At 53.1% G+C, this 18,045-nt stretch overlaps 6 protein-coding genes across 6 annotated transcripts; 4 read left to right on the forward strand and 2 right to left on the reverse strand.

The window, feature by feature from the left end:
• Positions 1 to 77: 77 nt before the first annotated feature.
• NCS54_01066000 (DUF676 domain-containing protein) lies at positions 78 to 3,365 on the reverse strand (the record flags this gene model as incomplete). The annotated part of the gene is made up of 3 exons (XM_053155961.1): positions 78 to 2,834; positions 2,879 to 3,104; positions 3,166 to 3,365. The coding sequence occupies 3 exons, from the start codon at positions 3,363 to 3,365 to the stop codon at positions 78 to 80; spliced, it is 3,183 nt and encodes a 1,060-aa protein (XP_053011936.1).
• Positions 3,366 to 6,280: 2,915 nt separating this feature from the next.
• Positions 6,281 to 7,114, forward strand: NCS54_01066100 (Hypothetical protein; the record flags this gene model as incomplete). Its single annotated transcript, XM_053155962.1, has 1 exon — positions 6,281 to 7,114. The coding sequence occupies one exon, from the start codon at positions 6,281 to 6,283 to the stop codon at positions 7,112 to 7,114; it is 834 nt and encodes a 277-aa protein (XP_053011937.1).
• Positions 7,115 to 8,228: 1,114 nt separating this feature from the next.
• Positions 8,229 to 10,465, forward strand: NCS54_01066200 (Hypothetical protein; the record flags this gene model as incomplete). Its single annotated transcript, XM_053155963.1, has 5 exons — positions 8,229 to 8,390; positions 8,480 to 8,899; positions 8,948 to 9,777; positions 9,834 to 10,029; positions 10,082 to 10,465. The coding sequence occupies 5 exons, from the start codon at positions 8,229 to 8,231 to the stop codon at positions 10,463 to 10,465; spliced, it is 1,992 nt and encodes a 663-aa protein (XP_053011938.1).
• A 745-nt stretch (positions 10,466 to 11,210) lies between these two features.
• Positions 11,211 to 13,100, forward strand: NCS54_01066300 (Hypothetical protein; the record flags this gene model as incomplete). The annotated part of the gene is made up of 2 exons (XM_053155964.1): positions 11,211 to 11,232; positions 11,281 to 13,100. The coding sequence occupies 2 exons, from the start codon at positions 11,211 to 11,213 to the stop codon at positions 13,098 to 13,100; spliced, it is 1,842 nt and encodes a 613-aa protein (XP_053011939.1).
• Positions 13,101 to 13,441: 341 nt separating this feature from the next.
• Positions 13,442 to 15,977, reverse strand: NCS54_01066400 (Hypothetical protein; the record flags this gene model as incomplete). Its single annotated transcript, XM_053155965.1, has 3 exons — positions 13,442 to 15,684; positions 15,737 to 15,900; positions 15,973 to 15,977. The coding sequence occupies 3 exons, from the start codon at positions 15,975 to 15,977 to the stop codon at positions 13,442 to 13,444; spliced, it is 2,412 nt and encodes an 803-aa protein (XP_053011940.1).
• A 269-nt stretch (positions 15,978 to 16,246) lies between these two features.
• Positions 16,247 to 17,965, forward strand: NCS54_01066500 (Hypothetical protein; the record flags this gene model as incomplete). Its single annotated transcript, XM_053155966.1, has 2 exons — positions 16,247 to 16,656; positions 16,705 to 17,965. 2 exons carry the CDS (start codon positions 16,247 to 16,249, stop codon positions 17,963 to 17,965), a joined length of 1,671 nt encoding a protein of 556 aa, XP_053011941.1.
• Between the last annotated feature and the right edge of the window lie 80 nt (positions 17,966 to 18,045).

The raw sequence follows: 18,045 nt of genomic DNA on the forward strand, positions 1-18,045 counted from the left end.
GAGTTCCGATGAAAACGTCGCTCGCTATTAAATACATCTACAGTCTAAGTCTGTTATACAAAGCAAGGGTAGGTAGCTCAGTCGTCTGTCTTGTCTGGAAGTTCGGCAAACTGAACTTCCACCTGGCTATTCTGCTGAGTTGCCTCGGCATTCAATGCAACTCGACACTCCTCTAGGCATTCGCACGACTCCTGCGTGTCCGGATGATCCTCGCCGAGCACCTGACGCCGAAGGCGAACGCATTCCTGCAGGAGGGCGAGAGCATCGCCGAGCATATCCACGTCAGGATAGAGGTGCCTCGTATCTGCAGAGAGCTTTCCCAGCAAGGTCCAAGTCCGTCCGAGGTTTGTCATAGCGATGAGGGTATCGGGATGTTCTTCTCCGAGCACCCGCTTGCTAACCTCCAGCACTTGCACCTGCAGCTCCTCTGCTTCCCACGTTTCTCCATTTTCGTAGAGCGTCATCGCTAGGTTTCCCATGCTGATCAGAGTATCCGGGTGCTCTTCTCCGAGCAAGCGCTTTCTTGTCTCGATGACGCGCCTCTGGAGCTCCTTTTCCGCCTCGCCTCCAAGTGTTGTGGCGAGGTTGTTCATAGCAAGGATCGTATCCAAGTGATCTTCTCCAAGCGCACGCTTCCTGATTTCCAACACCCGACTCCAAAGCTTCCCTGCTTCCTCCAGCCGACCTTGCTCAAAGATCGTAAAAGCGAGGTTGTTCATGGCATCTAGCGATTGCTCGTGCTCCTCTCCGTGCAGCCGTTTCCTTGTCTCCATGATGTGCACCTCCAATTCCTCGGCCTCTTCCCATTGGCCCTGATTACAGAGAGCAGCGGCAAGATCGGACATGACTGTTAGTGTTTCAGGATGCTCGGCTCCTAACAGTTCCGTCCTTGTGTTGATCGCTTGTCGCTGTAGTCTTTCGGCCTCTGCGTATCGACCTTGGAACAAGAAAAACCCGCCGACTCTATGGCGGAGAGATGCCTTGACCAATTTTCCCTCCGTCTCTGAATCAGTGCGCTTCGGCTCTGTCTGTGAATCGATGTCATCCGAATCCAAGACGGCGTAGGCGTGCGCAAGGTATGCGCTGCATGTTGAAATGTCCTCAAAGTGGCCATAAGGATAAGAATCCGAGACTGCCAGGAGCGCCCATCTTGTGAACTCGTTCTTGGTGCCGTTGCGATTCAACCAAGCACGGGTCACCAACTGTACCAGACGGTGCATGTTGTGATCGCCGCGTTTCTCAGCTATGATGAAGCTGAAAGCCTTGAGGATGCCAAGAGCCTTGACAAGTTGTATAGCACTGTTGGGCTTCTTTTCCTTTTCTTCACTGTAGAACTCGAGAAAATCCATGGGGATTGATTGTCGATCGAAGAGACTCATGAGGGAGAGAAGCTCGGCTGCAAAGGGATATTGTCGCTCGATCTGCTGAAAAGAAAGGATCCAGGTTTCGGTGACAGCACGAGGTGTTGCCGAGTCTCTCCCAGCTGCCTCAAAATCCTCACTCAATAGATCGACCAAGCCCTTTTCGCTCCCATCCAAGAGCTCCAGGTACTTGTCGACAGTGATGGTGTTCTCCTGAATAAAGGCAGAAGCTTGCACGAGTGCAAGAGGCAGGAACTCGAGTCGAGATGAGAGTCGTAAGAGATCTATGGGATCCTCGTCGATGCCTTGAAGTCCACGGATAAGAAGCTGAACTGACTCGTCTTCATCCATCTTATTGACCTCGATAGGGCGCTTCCCTCTCGTGAGCCTTGAGCCCACTTGCAGATTCCTCGTCGTGATGAGAGCGGTGCCGTGAGCACACTCGGGGATGTAATCGGAAAACTTCTCCCCATCCCCTGAAGGAAAGAAGAGCTGCATGTCGTCGGCATTATCGATGATCATCAGCCATTTCCCACTATCCTTGCTTTCAAGCCAGCTCTTCACGACCGACAGGCTGTCAAGACCGCTCGACTCATCATAGCCAGGGATGTGGCACTCCTCAGCGATGTTAGCATAGGAGTGGACAAATCGTTCAGCACTATTGGCATGAACCCAGAAGAGTGAAATTTCTGGGTGAGCTTCCTGTAGCCAGTAGGCGTACGCAAGTGCAACCTGGGTCTTCCCGACACCACCGAGACCGCATAGCGAAGCCCGTAGGTGTGCCTTGTTCCGTGGCGTAGACTCCGCGTGGCCAAGCTGGTCCTTCAATGATTCGATGACATCGGACCTTCCAACAAAGTCTGGATTGCTGGTATAGGGGATGAGATAATGCGGGACCGCCTCAGTAACCTGCCCAGGGTGGTGGCTCTTTGATTCAGTCGGCCCCTGTTGCTCGATCTTCTTGACCCAACGCTTGAGCTCACCACACACTGCCACGAATCCTGGCTCAGCCCGACTGCCAAACTTTGTCATCTGAGCATGGTTGCTGTGGATTCCGATCGAGATGTATCCGGGAAGAGTGGCTGAGTGTTTTGGAACAACCACGCCGATCCTTTTCATGGGGAGCTCTTCGTAAAAGCAGGTGATTTCAATGTTGTTTGTTTCCTCCTTGTTCCGGGCCATGATCAATGTGTGGAAGCAATCCTGGATACGAGCGAGAACTTCCGAGTCGCGCGTAAGTAGCCGGACGATCTCAGTGTTGGTCTGCTTCATCATGCCAACGGAGCGAGATAACATCTCTCCCCATTTTGCGAGGCTTGACCCATGATGCGGTGTCCCCAGAAAGACGATACCTCGGGTCAGGTGAAAGATCTTCTGGAGATGTGCTTCGGGACGCTGCTTGGCTGCCACCAGGGCATCTTGGCAGACCAATCCGCCGAGACTATGACAGACAAAGATGATCGGTCTCTCAGCCTAAAATTGTCAGTGGGAGAACGCTGTGGCGTGGAAATACGTACCGTTTCGGCAGACTGTCGACAAGATGCGAGAGATGTCAACAGAGTGTAGGCATGATCTGAGACTCGATTTTTGGAGGAGTCGACCACACCCGCATCGTATCCGTACGTCAGAACGCGGCAGTTTGGAAGTTCTGGCGGAAGAAAGACCTTTGGCCAAGGCTGTATCTCCGTTTTGGCGGTCCATGTCTTTTCACAATCGCCGTTCAGACCGTGGATGAAGACGATGCTAATAATGACCTTGTTAGAAGGTAATCTAAATCTTAGAATTATTCTTAGCGAGTCTTTACTCAATTTTATCGTCCTGTGAGCTGTGAAGTGTCTTGATGCCAGAATAAAAGAAGGATTTGGCCCGTCGGGGTTGTGGTTCGGACGGAGCTTCAGGGGCTGAAGCGCCGGGGGCCCGGAAATCAGAGGCCGGAACTCCGTTGGTGGTCCGGTCATGATCCGGTTTGCTGCGGAAGATCCGACGGCGTATTGAAGATAGCATTCGTGATGAGATATGATCGATCGCTTAGGATTAAGCGTTGTCTAATTCATTTAGATTGAAAAGAAGGCCCTTGGCTACTCGAAACACAGTGGCCAAGGGCTGGTATGTATTGCCTTGCGTTAAGCGCCCGATCACTCAGCATACATTGAGCGCGCCAGCATTAAGCGAGCGTGGCAGCGATCAGTCATGTTTGGGTATTCTTAGCACCCATCTTCATCCTCGAATCAGATTTCGATGGTAGAACAGGGGCTGAGATATGAAACACGTCGTGGAGACTGCCGCAAGCACCAACATGAGCATCCCGTATTGACAACCCCAGACGATGTCTTCATTGAGTTTAACCAACTCCCTACGACTTTACTGATAGATCGAGAACACTTACTACTCCTAAGAGTAAGGTAAAAAGAAACATTGGTACGATGTCAATTCTGTCTTTCAATCACTCTGGCGTGTTTTCCTACTTTTCGAAGTATAAGGATGAGCACTAGATATGCTTCCCAAGTCGGAGACACCCTAGAGCATTTTGGGGTGAGGGATGGATATTATGCCACCATTGGAGAGCCTAATTTCTTTCGTCGTGTTTACTTGAATTTTTAATTTTTTTTTTTCTGATTCCCTAGTCATATTCTCTTGAGCTTTTTACTCTTCTTCGTTGTATTTTTACTCATTGTTCGAGATTTCTCTCAAGGTCGGAAGAGTGCCATGTTCGGCCCAAAATGAAAATTGCCAAGACAGGTCAAAGCACCAGAAGAATAGAGAACGCAATGCAGGCCTGAGGATCTCTCATAATTACACTTTTCACCAAGAAAATTTGAAATGGGACTTGTACTGCAATAGACGACACTAGGGAGATGTATCAACAAGGACCACCAAGACCTGCTTTACGAGGGTGGCAGCCGCCCGATATTTGTTCACCCAAGACGGACATTTCACAACATTAACGGAATGCTCACGGTTACCGAAATCACAAATCTCCACAAGATGATCGTAGTACGTAACTCCCCTTTGTATCACCTCCAGTAGTTTGGGAAACACTATGATGGTGAGCAGTAGTGCTCTTTTATGTTGTTCGCTCAGGGCCAAACGAGTCTGAAGTGACTCAGCTCGTCTATTTCCTCTATTAAAAGGACTCGCAAACATGGAATGATTTAATAATGGTGAGATCATTGGCGACCTGTTCGGTAGCCTAGAATCTGCGGTTGTTGAGCGGGCGCTTACAGAATCGCTGATGGGTCCGGTTCATCCAAAATAGCATCGATTCGCGGTTACCAGCCGGATGGACAAGCGCCTGGAGTCGACCCGCGGCCGAGAGGTAAGCGGCCAACAGGACCCGAAAACGAGAGTCAAATTTATCTTCTTGGTAGGCCAAGATCAAATCTAAAAACAGATCGAGAACGTTGAAGCTCCGGGTATCGTCTTTATTGATTTGGAGATTGGAAGGACAATTTACTACGACGGGCGCCTAACATAGATTGAGCGATGGATCCAATGTGGGTTAGGCTGACCTCTGACACCAGCCGGTTCTTTGAAACCGAGCCCTCATGTTCCGGTCACAAAACAGATGACTCTTCGCAATCATGAGAAAAATTCATCACCCAACTTGGAGCCTCAGGTCTTTATTTGTGCATCATGTCGAGCTTCGTGGCACCCAAATGTCCCCCGCGTGTGAGTCGCAGCTCCCCGGAATCTCATGTTCTTTAGTGGCGTGCCACCCCTGTATGCGGCTCACTGCCAGGCCACTTAGCGCTTCCCACGCGGCCCACCTCTGGGCTAGAAGGCTTCTGAAACGACGTTTTGAAACTGCTCGTCCAATCATTCCCTCCCTCAACCCCGGTCTTGAGATGCGTAGAGTAGCAAACCATCCAGTGACGCCCGCCCAAACATCAAGAGTCGAACCGCTCGCTGATGAAATCGCCCAAGTCCCAGAGTTAGGCGCTGGCCTGGGTCGACTGGTCCGAGTCGCTGCGACCTGTTGCTGTCCACCCAAGGCACCTCCGCCCTTCTTGTGAAGTGAGACGGACCTCTGTTGGGGAGCGCGTCCTGGGCCAGATATCGCGGCCATGAGACAGCAGAGCTGGAAGTTTCTTTCATCCTCTGACAACAATACGGGCCCGAGTGGAGCCTGACACCGAGAATGCACCTCAGAACGAGTCAATCTGGACGAAACGGCGAATCGCGATGCGCTCCTCTGCATCCCCCTCCACGCGACACCTCCAAGACTCTGCTTCAGCTGCTGCTTGGTTGACACTGGCGAGCAGGGATGGGGACGCCTCTTCTGCATGCCCGATTTACCCAACAAGGGCCCGTCGACACTGATGCACTGATATGCGCAGCTGTTCTTAAAGGCTGCATGAGCCTGCCTGTTCTGTTCAGTGACAGTCAGCCCTCTCTCACTTCCTATTGTTCAGTTCTATTCAAAGCCTCGACAATGGTGTTCAGGAACCACCATTGACGCCACTTTTTCAATCATTCAAAACTTCCCCTTTCGCTTCTATTGTCATTGTTGGAATATTGACCTTTGGACTGGATCCGTCATCAATACTTATTGCTCTCTTTCAGGCACTTTTCCCCTCTCGCTCTCAAAACCCCTTTCTTTCTTCCGACCTCTTCCTCTCTTCTGATCACTCTCTCTTATACAAACATCAGTTTCACCAAGAGAACATCACTGTTCGCGCAAACGTTTCCTGATTCATTCTCATCACCAAGGTCATTTGGTAAGAACCCATCTGCGAGCACCTCCTTCTTTCTGTGCTTGTCACTGACTCCTTCTTAGAACCGCACCTTCGCTCCCTCTCTTCAGCCCAACGAGATTCGTTCCCGAAGAGCATCTATCAAAATCATCCACATCTCGTCGATCAACGCAAATCGACCCAAACACTACACCACTTTTTCTTTACCAATCTACTACACCCATCATGTTTTCAGGTCTCCGCGGTCCGGGGATGATCTTCCTCCAGATCCTCCGTGGCTTTACCATCATCGGTCTCCTCGCCGCTGTCGTGGCGTGCTGGACTCTTATCATCAAGATCGACACCTCCAACGGATGGTTCTTCTTTGATGCCACCTCTCTCTTTTTCACCAGCACGGCCGCCGTCTTCCTCATCGTATCCGAGCTTCCCATTGCCAAGTCGTACTTCCGTCAGACCTGGCCTGTCCTTTCCGAGCATCATGGCCTTACCTGGCTCGGTGTCGCCATGATCCTCATCGGTTGCAACGTCCTGGGGAAGCTGAACCAGTCTGCCAACTCTGCCGACAACATCGGACTCCCATTTTGGCGACTTGTCCTGGCTGCTGGCATCCTCAGCCTCACCTTTGGGGTCGTGAACATCATTGCCTCCCTCATCTTCCGCGATTCGGCCAACGGCATCAACGCTCGCATCGTCCGAATCGAGGGCGAGCTCGCGACGAGCCGCGATGACGAGTCCTTCCACAAGCCTATGTCCAGCCGCAGCAGCTCCCTTAATGAGAAGCCTGGTGCTAAGTTCATGTCGGTCTTTTGGAAGAACCGTGGCAATAAGAACGCCTCCACCAGACCCAACATCAGCCAGCCCATCCCTCGCGACGTCGATGTCGAGCGCAACGCTGGTCCTCACTTCGACCACAGTCACATCAATGGAGATAACGACTACGAGGAAGAGCGTCGCAGCCCCATCGTGCCCACTGTTCGGCGTCCCGATACGGCTCTCCACCCTATGAACAACGGTCGCCGCAGCAGCTATTACTCTGAGGCGCACATGTCGCGGTTCTAGGAGGACAAAAAGAACGAGCTTGGCGAAGAAGGAAGACCAAGCATGCAGGAAGGTTCAATCTGGGGAGAAAGCGAGGCAAGCACGGAGGCAACGCTCGTTGCATGGAGACAATGAGAACAAAGAAAGGCGTTTGGAAGCAGGGAGTCTGGCTTAATGTTTTAATGAAATACCCAGCGGCTCGTTTGGGAAGGACCATCGGATTTAGTTACGGCTTGCTTTGTCCTTGCCAACAGTTCTTTACTAGTCACCTTTACTGAAAATCGATCGTTCTGACAGTCTTTTGTTCGCTTTGATTGTCATGATATCGTGAATGGTGCCCAATGGTGGTGTGGCCGTGGAATGTGAGGTACGTACCGGCAACTTCGACCCGGGAGTCACGTGGGTGGGCGCCTTCTAACTTGCGGGCAACGACGGGACGCTTCGTCAAGAACCCAAACTCGGTTCCCGTTTCTCTTCCCTCCCTCACATCATCACCGACCGATCACCTTGTCCTGTCACGGGCCTTAATTCGACACCTCGGCCAATACAGCAAACACGTGACAAGGCTTCCCCTCGACTCATCACCTCAGATAGACTTGACGTGCGATTTGCAAACAGTCCCTTCGACACGCGACACCTTTGACTCCCAAGGTCAGCAAACCCGATAAGCGCCTGCTCGGATCCCGTCAGAGCTTCTCTTTGTCCTGATCGCAGCGCCGCGCATTCGAGAGCCCAAAACAGGCGTGCGCGCGTGTTTATACTGGTGACGTCGGGCTATGTCTGCTGGTTCTTGATTGCAGCGTTCGTTCGTTCGCAAGGGTGCTCTGGGAATACTGGTACTAGGGCTAGACGAGCTGTGCGCGTGCCGTGCCAGGAGGGAGATCTTGTTTGGGAATAAACTTCTGCAGATTAGAACGCACTGTTGTGCCTTGCACCGGAAGCTTCTGCCCCCTGCTGCAAGATCGTTTGGCGTCTGCTTCTGGAGATATCTTTGTTTTCGCCTTTGACCACTTTCATTGTTGCCACCACTTGGCCTTTTCCCCCTTCCTCCAGACATCCTCTTCATCTCCGTACCAATCTCTTATCCCTCATCTTCTGTCTTGCGACTTGATTTACACCAGATTCATCCATCATCATGACTTCGGATTCTGCAGAGGTCGCGGAGGATTACCGCCTCGCGCTGGAGGACCTCTCCTCCAACATGCGATTCGAAATCAGCAACTTGACTACTATTGCTCGCGAGAATACCGAACATGCGCTGGCGATTGCCGAGGTTTTACAGCAGCACATCCTCAAGGTAGGCAGATCTCTCATGCGAACGACTCGTCTAGATTCATGCGATATTTTTCATTCTCTTGGTGATACAAGGCTAACTTGCAATGGTAGGCGCCCCCGAACAAGAAGTTGCCAGCTTTATACGTGCTCGATTCGATCGTCAAGAATGTCGGAACGCCCTATACCCTCTACTTCGGTCGCAACCTCTTCAAAACATTCATGGAATCATATGCGGTAGTCGATCAACCTGTTCGCCGCAAGATGGAGGAGATGCTTCGGACGTGGAAGGAGCCGGTTCGTGGATCCATGGACAGCAGGCCTGTCTTCACACACGAGCTGGTGCGTCCGATTGAGAATGCGCTCATGAAAGCACGAGCCGCAAGTATGCCTCAGCCAGGAATGATGCCTGGTCGTCCACGATCGGCAATCCCCCATCGTGATACTCCTACGCCTCCTGGAATGCGAGGGCAGCCCGGTTATCCAGCTCAGCAATACCCTTCGAACGGAGGGCAGCCCTTCCCAGGCCAACAGGTAAGTTGTGTCTCCCAAGCCGACAAGGCTCAAGCTAACTCTTCGCAGCCTCCTTATTACCCCCCTCACTCAACACCTCAACCTAACAACTCTGCACCTGCACCTTTCCAACCTCCCTATCCCGGGGCGTACGGGGTCGGTGGGACGCCCACCCCCGCTGGGATAAGCATAGAAACATTGAGCAATGACATTCAGAACCTGATTGTGGCGATGCAGGCTGAAGCCTCGCGGAATCCTCAAGATGCTAGTGTTCAGACCAGACTAAGAGCGCTGCTGGACCTCCAGGGCATTGTGAAGAGCACTAGCTTGCCTCCGGACCAGCTCGAGCTCATTAAGAACAAAGTAACTGAACTTGCTGCCGTAAACATGATGGCGCCATTGGCCCAGAAACCTACACCTACACCAACTCCTCCCGTACCCGTCCAGGCACGTCCAATGCCTCCGGTGTCCGTAGCCCCTTCATCAGCCCCCGCGGCTGCGGCACCGGGAGGTGTGACGCTCGACTCTCTGTTGGGCAAGGGTGCGTTGGCAGCCTTGATGGCGAGACAGTCAGCAACGCCTCAGAACTCGACACCAACACCACAGCCTCCAGCGTATGCCAATGTGGCCATCCGATCACCACCTCCAGTTCACGCTGAGCTTCCAAAGCCGGCACCGGCACCGGCAGCCGGGGGTGCGATGTCCCTCCTGGAGCAACTTCGACAAGCAGGTTTGCTTCCGCCAGCATCTGCGCCGGCTGCTCCTGTTGCGCCGCCGCCAGCACCGATTGTCCCCCCAAACATCGCGAGCCTACTGGCCTCGACCAAGGCAGCTGGGATGTTGGCAAACTTCAACGCTCCGCCTAGTGGTGGTATCAATGTGGCCGCTTTGAAGCAACCGTGAGTTTTCCGTATCAATGTATTCGTTATGGTAACTAACACCCATTTCTTACCAGATTCCACCCTTCTTTGGTTTCACGTCTCCACGATGATCTTGGACCTCCTTGCACGCAATGTGGCCGACGATTCCGAACTGATGAGGAGGGCAAGAAGAAGAAGACTGCCCACATGGACTGGCATTTCCGTGTGCACCAACGAGCCAACGAAGCCGAGAAGCGAGGCATGCACCGGAGTTGGTATGTCGACCAACGTGTAAGTTTCGATCCATCTCTACTTGCTGTAACCCATCACTAATGATAACTAGGACTGGCTGAAGTCGAGGGAAGCTGTCGACGTGGACCATATCCCTGGGCCAGACGAGGTGGCAGCGCAGGCTTCAAAGGCGTCAGAGGCCGCCAAGCCCAAGTACATTGCTGTGCCAGATCCGTCGCGTGGGATCAACACCGTGTGCCCGATCTGTCAGGATCGGTTTGAGAACAAGTGGCTTGACACGGCGCAGGAGTGGGTGTGGCTGGACACGGTCTTGGTAGGCAACCGGGCATATCACGCCTCATGTCATGCAGAAGCAACAAGAGACCGTGAGAGCACACCTGGTCTGGGACGGACACCAGAGCCAGTGCTTGGAAAGCGCAAGGCGGAAACGAGTATCGCATCACCCAAGGTGCGGTCTCTGAAGACTTCAGCTTGAGGAGGGGTTATCATGTCTCCCTATTACGACCAAGACTGGGATGGGATGTTTTTGGCCATGGCGAAGTGACAAGACTTGCGACATTGCAGCAGCAGCGAGGCAGCACGAAAAGGCGTTATGGGATGCATTACCAACAAGCATGAAACGGACGGCGGGCGGTCAGCTGCACATCAGAGGTTTCTAGCATTGGGAGTTGATTTTATTCATGGGGAAGGGGTTGATGCGAATAATCGGATGGAATGATTTATGTGGTGGATTGAAGAGGGCGGAGTTATAGGAGGCGAGGCATCTCACAACTCGTTCAAAAGACAGAATACAAAGGTTGACATGAAACTACTGAATGGACCAATGAGCTTTGTTTATGGCGGTTGCCTTGGGGGCAAGGTGATCCAGCTGAAATTGTCAAGGAGGCTTGGTGCTCAGCCAGCCAGAGAGAGCCTTCACCCATTCTTTTTACCTGCTTGAACCCTGTTGCTGAGGTTTGAGAGGCTGTATTGGGTTGCTGCGGATGGACGAGCATGACATGAACCTGCATGTTTTGTATGCAGTCATAGGGGGTGGGAAGGGTGAAGAATTGTACAGAATCATGTAAATAAAGGTCTGTGATGTGAATCGAGGCCTCCATTGAATGAATGCTTTGCCTCTAATATTTCCTCTTCATCTGCCTCCTTCACGTCGCATCCATCAAGTCTTCTCCTTGCACTAACAATACCGAATCTGTGGAGCCGAAAGCGGCCCGCCTCTCATGGATTGGTCCCCGCGATTCGGTACGTATCATTCGTCGCCCGGCGCGTCCTGTCCCTGACATTTTACAGCTGCAGCCAAAATTCCTACGCATCGCGTCACTCGAGCTCTCACAGCTTCAACACCTCTACGAGCAACAAGACAACAACCACACAAGACGGCAGCCGCAAAGTCGCACAGCATCTACACCCTCGCCTTTCGTCACCCGGCGATCGGCAAATCATCTTCTCCCCGACCCGAGCCGACCATGCCCGTCGACTGTCCCATCTGCAACCAGTCCGTAAGGTCGTCCGACATCAACGGCCACATCGACTCGGGCTGCGAGAGCTTCATCGTCGACAAGGACAAGGTCCCTACGCCGCCGCAGTCACAGACGCCTCAGCCGGGATCGCAGAAGCGCAATGCTTCGAATTTCTTTTCCACGCCCGCCCCGAAGCGACAGGCTGCTTCTGAGAATAAGGTGTCGACACCTGTAAAAGGAGCTCTGCAGCCGATAACGGGGAGGAAGAGGACTTTTGAGGAAGGTCCTGGGGCTGGAGCGAGTCAGAAGGCGGAGAATGCGACGAATGGCGACGAGACCGTGACAAATGGGAGGACAGAGCAGGATGGCAGAGCTACGAAGAAGACAAAAACACAAAGAGCTGCTCCCTTGGCAGAACGGATGAGGCCAAAAACGCTCGACGATGTTTTCGGCCAAGACCTCGTCGGACCAAATGGCGTCCTCCGTTCCCTCATCGAGTCGAGCCAAGTCCCATCCATGATCCTCTGGGGCGCCTCAGGAACAGGCAAGACGACGATAGCACGGTGCATCGCCCAGATGGTCGGTAGTCGCTTCATCGAGCTCAACGCCACCAGCACAGGAGTCGCCGAGGTCAAGAAGCTTTTCCAGGAGGCTGCAAACGACCTCGCCCTCACCGGTCGCAAGACCATTATCTTTTGCGACGAGATTCACCGCTTCAACAAGGCCCAGCAAGATGTCTTTCTCAAGCCTGTTGAGGCTGGCACCGTGACGCTCATTGGCGCGACGACAGAGAATCCGTCTTTCAAGGTCGCCGCCGCTTTGTTATCTCGATGCCGGACATTCACCCTCCAGACTCTCACCACCGAAGATGTCGTTCGTATTCTTCAGCGCGCCATTCGCGAGGAGGAATCTGTTTATCCTTCCACGCCGCTCCTTGACGAAGCTATGATCTCTTATCTCGCTCGCTTTGCAGATGGCGATGCCCGAACCGCCCTCAACCTCCTTGAACTCGCCCTCTCCCTCACAACCCGCGAGGGAATCACCCAGGCCGACATCAAGGCCGCCCTCACAAAGACCCTCGTCTACGACCGCGCGGGCGACCAACACTACGATACCATCTCTGCCTTCCACAAGTCTGTACGTGGAAACGACGCTGATGCAGCTCTCTACTACCTCGCGCGTATGCTTCAGTCTGGCGAAGATCCGCTCTTCATTGCCCGCCGCATGGTTGTGATCGCCTCTGAGGATGTCGGTCTTGCGGACAACACTCTTCTTCCGCTGGCGACCGCTACATACACGGCAACCCAGCAGATTGGTATGCCAGAAGCCCGCATCCCGCTCGCCCACTGTGCCGTCGCTTTGTGTAATGCGCCTAAGAGCACCCGCGCCTACCGCGCCCTCAACAACGCCTACGCCGCTCTGCGTGAACCTGGCGTCGCTGGTCTACCTGTACCCCTACACCTACGCAATGCGCCAACACGGCTCATGCGAGATCTCGGGTATGGCGCGGAGTATAAGTATCCCCCGAACTATCGCGACGGGCAGGTGAAGCAGACATATCTGCCAGACGAACTTATTGGACGACGATTCCTCGAGGAACGAGATTTAGGAACAGAAATTGATCCCGACTTGGAGATGGGAGGCACATGATGCCGGACTTGTGTAAAACGGAGTAGAACAAGCGCCGGAATGGATAATTGCATTGCACTGGAGTATGGTTGGGCTTGGATATCCCTAGACGGGTTTTGTAATTATATAGTAAAAGTCCTTCAGGATGAAGGCAAGGCATCAAAAGTCATAAAATGTACAGATATAGCAAGTCTATTTGTAACTCCCTTTTCGTATGCATGTCGTGAGGAATATGCTGCCTTTCAAAATGCTAGTATCGTGATATCCTTCGCAACGCCATGATGAATAAACCAGACCTCCAACGCCATCATCATAATGTAATCAATGCCGCTTGTTCCATGTATCCATTTCCATTCCGTTGTTCAATCCTCTTGCGTCAAATCTATAAATCCAATCTCGCTCACCCGCACAACCCTCGCCTTGATGCCCTTGCGATCCAGAGCTGCTGTCTCCCTAGCCAGCCGCTCATCACGCTCGTCAGCATCCACCTCGACCTCTTTGAAGAAGCCCACATCACTGGCCCGCGGGATGAGTAACTTCTTCTTCCGCGCTGGGGCTGGACTGGGGCTTGCGTCTCGCTCCCGCGGGATAGATGGCTGGTGGCGCTTGGTGGGGGAGGTAGGAGAACGCGAGATGAGCTCAGATAGGGGCACGAGGCCATCAGAATCGCTATCGAAGGGGTCGTCATCAAAGGGGTCAACATCTTTTGACAGGGCTGAAGGCTTGGAGTGTGGGGGTGGGAGTTTAGGGGGGGATGGTTGAGAGTTTGAAATGTCAGTGTTGGACCTTTTGGTAAAAAAGTCCATAGATGTTTGCTTCAGCTTCGTAGGTTGAGACCCCTGAGATGAGCTCGATAGCTTCGGAAGCCTTGAACTCCGCGCCGTATTCCTCACCCTCTTCGGAGAGCCATCCGAAGCAAGGATTGAGCGTACTGTATCAGGGAACTCCTGAGCCCGAGGTTTTGGGGACGGGGACGGGGGAGGTGAATCCACCGGGCGGACGGGGCTAGATGTGATGACAATCGCTTCTTGTTCATCTGCTGGAGGAGGATTTCGCGGCCTAGGCATCACTTGTGAGCTGCCAAGTGTCCAAGGGTTCGTCTGCCTGGTGGGGCTGCCCAAGGTCGAAGACGTGGGTTGGTGCTTACTTGGCTCCAGGGGGGAGGGTATTCGGAGACGTCGCTGCGGCCGGGTCGGCGATGGCCTCATCGGCCTGCCGAGTCCGGCGTCCTCCTTTGTCGTCGTCACTGGAGCAGGCTGAGATTTCGAGATTTGTACGTATTTGTCAAGGGCACCGGCGGGCATTCCAGTCTTGGCCTTGGTTCCGGAGGTCTTGATACCCGACTTGGACTTTGTTGTGGTATTCTTCCTTTTCTGGAGGGCCCTTTCTCGAGCATTGTGCTTTAGCTCAGCTTCAGCAACAATCTCTGGCACGCTTCTCCTGGCCAGCACCTCCAACGCCCAAATGCCGTAGCGCTCTGAAGGATCAAACGGTTTTGACTTAGACTTGGAGCCGGAAGTTTCCTCGATATTCTCGGCCTCGTCGATGTCGTCATCACTATTAAGTGCCAACCCTGTCCGGCCTTGAGTGATCGATTCATCCACTTCCTTGGACAAGTCGATTGGTATGATCTCCAGAGGAATGTGCTGCATGCGAACTTCAGGAACAAGATCACTCATAACGTGTGATCTAAATCCCGTGATCCCCTTGATGTAACCAGCATCATCGTAGCCCGTATCAAGCAGTTTGTTGATGAGCACAGCATGGGAAAGGACGCGAATAAACTTGATCGCGCCTATTCGATAGTCCCAGCCAAATATCTCGCGCGTGAATTCCCGCAGGTCCTCGATTTGAATCTCTCGCTCTTGGTAGATCTTGTCGCGGATTTCCCCTAAACTCGACTCTGGCGAAACCACAGGATGCGTATAGTAGCGTAGGATCTTGAAGTCGGGAAAGGTGTCTGGTATAACCAACGCCTTGTTTCGCCTTTTGAAGAAGTGGCTTTCGTTGGTACGGAGCTCGTGTACCAGCGACTTCTTCCAGGCCTGGATCCCTTCCTCGTCCGAAGTTTTCAAGCGACAGAGACTCTTGCCAAAGCCTCCCTTGGCAGCCTCAACAGCGACCTTGGGCCCGCATCCTGCGATTCCAACAGGATCATAGTCGCCTCCGCTCATCAGGGCGACAAGGACCATGCCCTCTCGGTCAAGGCCTTGGTCAACCAGGCGCATCTCTTCTTTGTCGATGAGCGACACATGTGTTGGGCACGTTTGGCGCTTCGACTGCGGAGACCATTGCCGTAGCATCTTTGTGCATCCAAACATGAGAGTGTCGACATCTTCACTCATGACGGCGTCGACGATGCCGTGCTGTTGCAACAGAGCGCACTCTGCCTCTGCCTCTCCCGGCGCATCGTGAGTGGCGAACCCCAGCAAATGGATTAATCGTTTCGCTTGCGCATTCGATAATGCATCGCCACGACCGGATCGCTTGTTTCGCTTTATTTTAGGTTTGTAGGGGCCGTCGAACACAAATACGGGCTTGATGGGCGCTGCCAGAAGTCGAACGAGACGGTAGAAGAGGGTTCGAATCGCAGGGTTGGTGCCACCTGTAGCGCTGTTAGAGAGGCATATTGTAATATTGTTGTGGGAGTGAAATACCCTGGGCTACCTGGCTCTGGAACTGCCAAATAGCAATGTCAATGGCGATTCGAAAGGGCCGGCCCTCGTTGACCAGAGAATCGGCTGCAAGCTTTGCAAGGGCGACTCTTCTGCCCTCGCCGATCTCCTGGTAGATGCTACAAGAGTCAGCAAGGTATATCCGACTTGAGACAAGACAATATTTACCCCTTGATTCCCATCTGGCTCACAGAAAGCCCCCGAAGCGATCTGCTCACGGCATTCGAGGTCGATGATGTAGGTGAAGATTCACGGTGCAGCGCAGCCCCACGTCGCTGCGGTTACCAAGACGGCGTGTTTTCTTTCTTATCGGCGCATCGGCCTCTCAAACGCCGACACCGACTTCAACACCCAGGCTCTACAGGTACAAGCACCCACCAACCAGCATCTTGCACAAAGCTGTACCCAACAAAGAGCGTCGCATCACCATCAACCTCGAGAAAAACACGCCCAGAGTCAAAGAGGATAGCCTGGTAACATACTCTTACTACCATGGCCTCGGGGGCAGGTCCTACGCTTGCTCATCGCAGCGTGGCCAGCATCCGAGGAGGTCCTCCTCAGGGGTCAGGCCCCTCCACTCCACACACCCCAAACCGCTCCATCACTTCCACCTACGGCTCACCGTCCACCATACGAGCTGATGACGATGTCATCGTGATTGAGCTTGGGTCACGCCACATTCGGGTGGGCTTCGCCGGCGACGCCTCTCCCAAGGCCACTCTCCAATGCAGCCCTGAAGATCAACGCCGTGCTGGTGACTATCGGGGTTGGGAGCAACCGAGACGGCCACCTGGGCTGGAGTGGTCCAAGGAGCATGAGTTTTGGCGGTTTGACCTGCGAGAAATTGATGTTGGCCTTTTCCAGGACAAGTTGGAGCGTGTAGTGCGAGATGCATTCACCAGGTATTTCTCCATCAAACTTTAGTTGATCCTCACTCACTCAAAGTCTAGATACCTGCTTATCGACTCTCGGCCTAGAAGGCTAGGTCTGGTCTTGGATTCCGCTGTTCCGGTGCCACTATTAACAGCTGTACTGGACACCATGTTCAACCGCTTCCAGGCTCCTACTATTTCTCTCATGTCAAGTCCAGTCATGTCCACAGTCGCCGCTGGCGTCCGATCTGCATTGGTCATCAACTTGGGATGGTCCGAGACGGTTGTAACCAGTATTTACGAATACCGAGAAGTAAAGAGCACACGAACTATTCGAGCAGGAAGGACGCTCCTCGACTCACTCTACGAAGCTATCCAACCATTACTCCCAGGAGAGCATGACGACAAGAAGCAAAGGTCCATCACGTTTGAGGAGTGCGAGGATATTATGTGCCGCTTGATATGGTGCAAGTCCTCCGAATTCAGGTCATCTCAGAGACAGTCGACACAATTAGAAACAGTCGACGAGCAAGAAGAACTCGAGGCCGAGTCGGCACAGGCTGGTGTTCCCACTGGAGTTGCCCAAATACCCATCACCACTGGCGCCCAGCCCACAACGATCGAAGTCCCTTTTGAAAAGCTGGCCGAGATTTGCGATGACGCCTTTTTCGACCCCTCGGCGAACCGGGCAACCTTCGATGACCACGACCTGCCAGTACACTTGCTCATATACCGCCATCTTCTGCAGCTTCCGATGGATGTGAGGGCAATCTGCATGTCGCGGATCATGTTTACGGGAGGCTGCTCCAATATCCTGGGCCTCAAACAACGAATTATTGATGACCTGTCAGCCATCGTCGATAAAAGAGGCTGGGAACCCGTCTTTGGCAAGGTTGTGGATCAGCGTCGAAGCACTGTCAGGCTCAACCGACAATCCAGCAGTTCATCACCCAGTGACGGATCCTCATCCCCATCACAGTCTGGGGAAGAAGTGGAAAAGCCTGTCAAGACCGCTGCTGATACCAAGCTTGAGTGGGATCCAATTGGTGCCAAGGTTGCACGACAGCGAGAGACGTCACCGCAAATGAAAGGCCAGATCCGGGTGCTTCATTCTCTCGGGCCATGGATCGGAGGTAGTCTTCTCTGCCAACTCAAGGTGCCATCAATAGCCATCATCGATCGTGAGATATGGCTGCAACAAGGCGTACAAGGAGCCTCTCGCCCGACGGAGGTGGACCTCAAGGCACAGCAGCGACAAAGCATGCAGGCTGGTGGTTACTCTCGAGGCGCCGGAGGACACCACGGTAATTGGACATTGGGGACATGGGGATTCTTGTGAGAAAGCGTTGGTGTTTAGAACTTTAGATGTGGAAGCTGAGATGTCATGACATGAAATGAGCACTATTATCAATGAACTTG

The sequence above is a fragment of the Fusarium falciforme genome, chromosome 8 (assembly GCF_026873545.1).
Source record: "Fusarium falciforme chromosome 8, complete sequence".
Lineage (NCBI taxonomy): Eukaryota > Fungi > Ascomycota > Sordariomycetes > Hypocreales > Nectriaceae > Fusarium > Fusarium falciforme.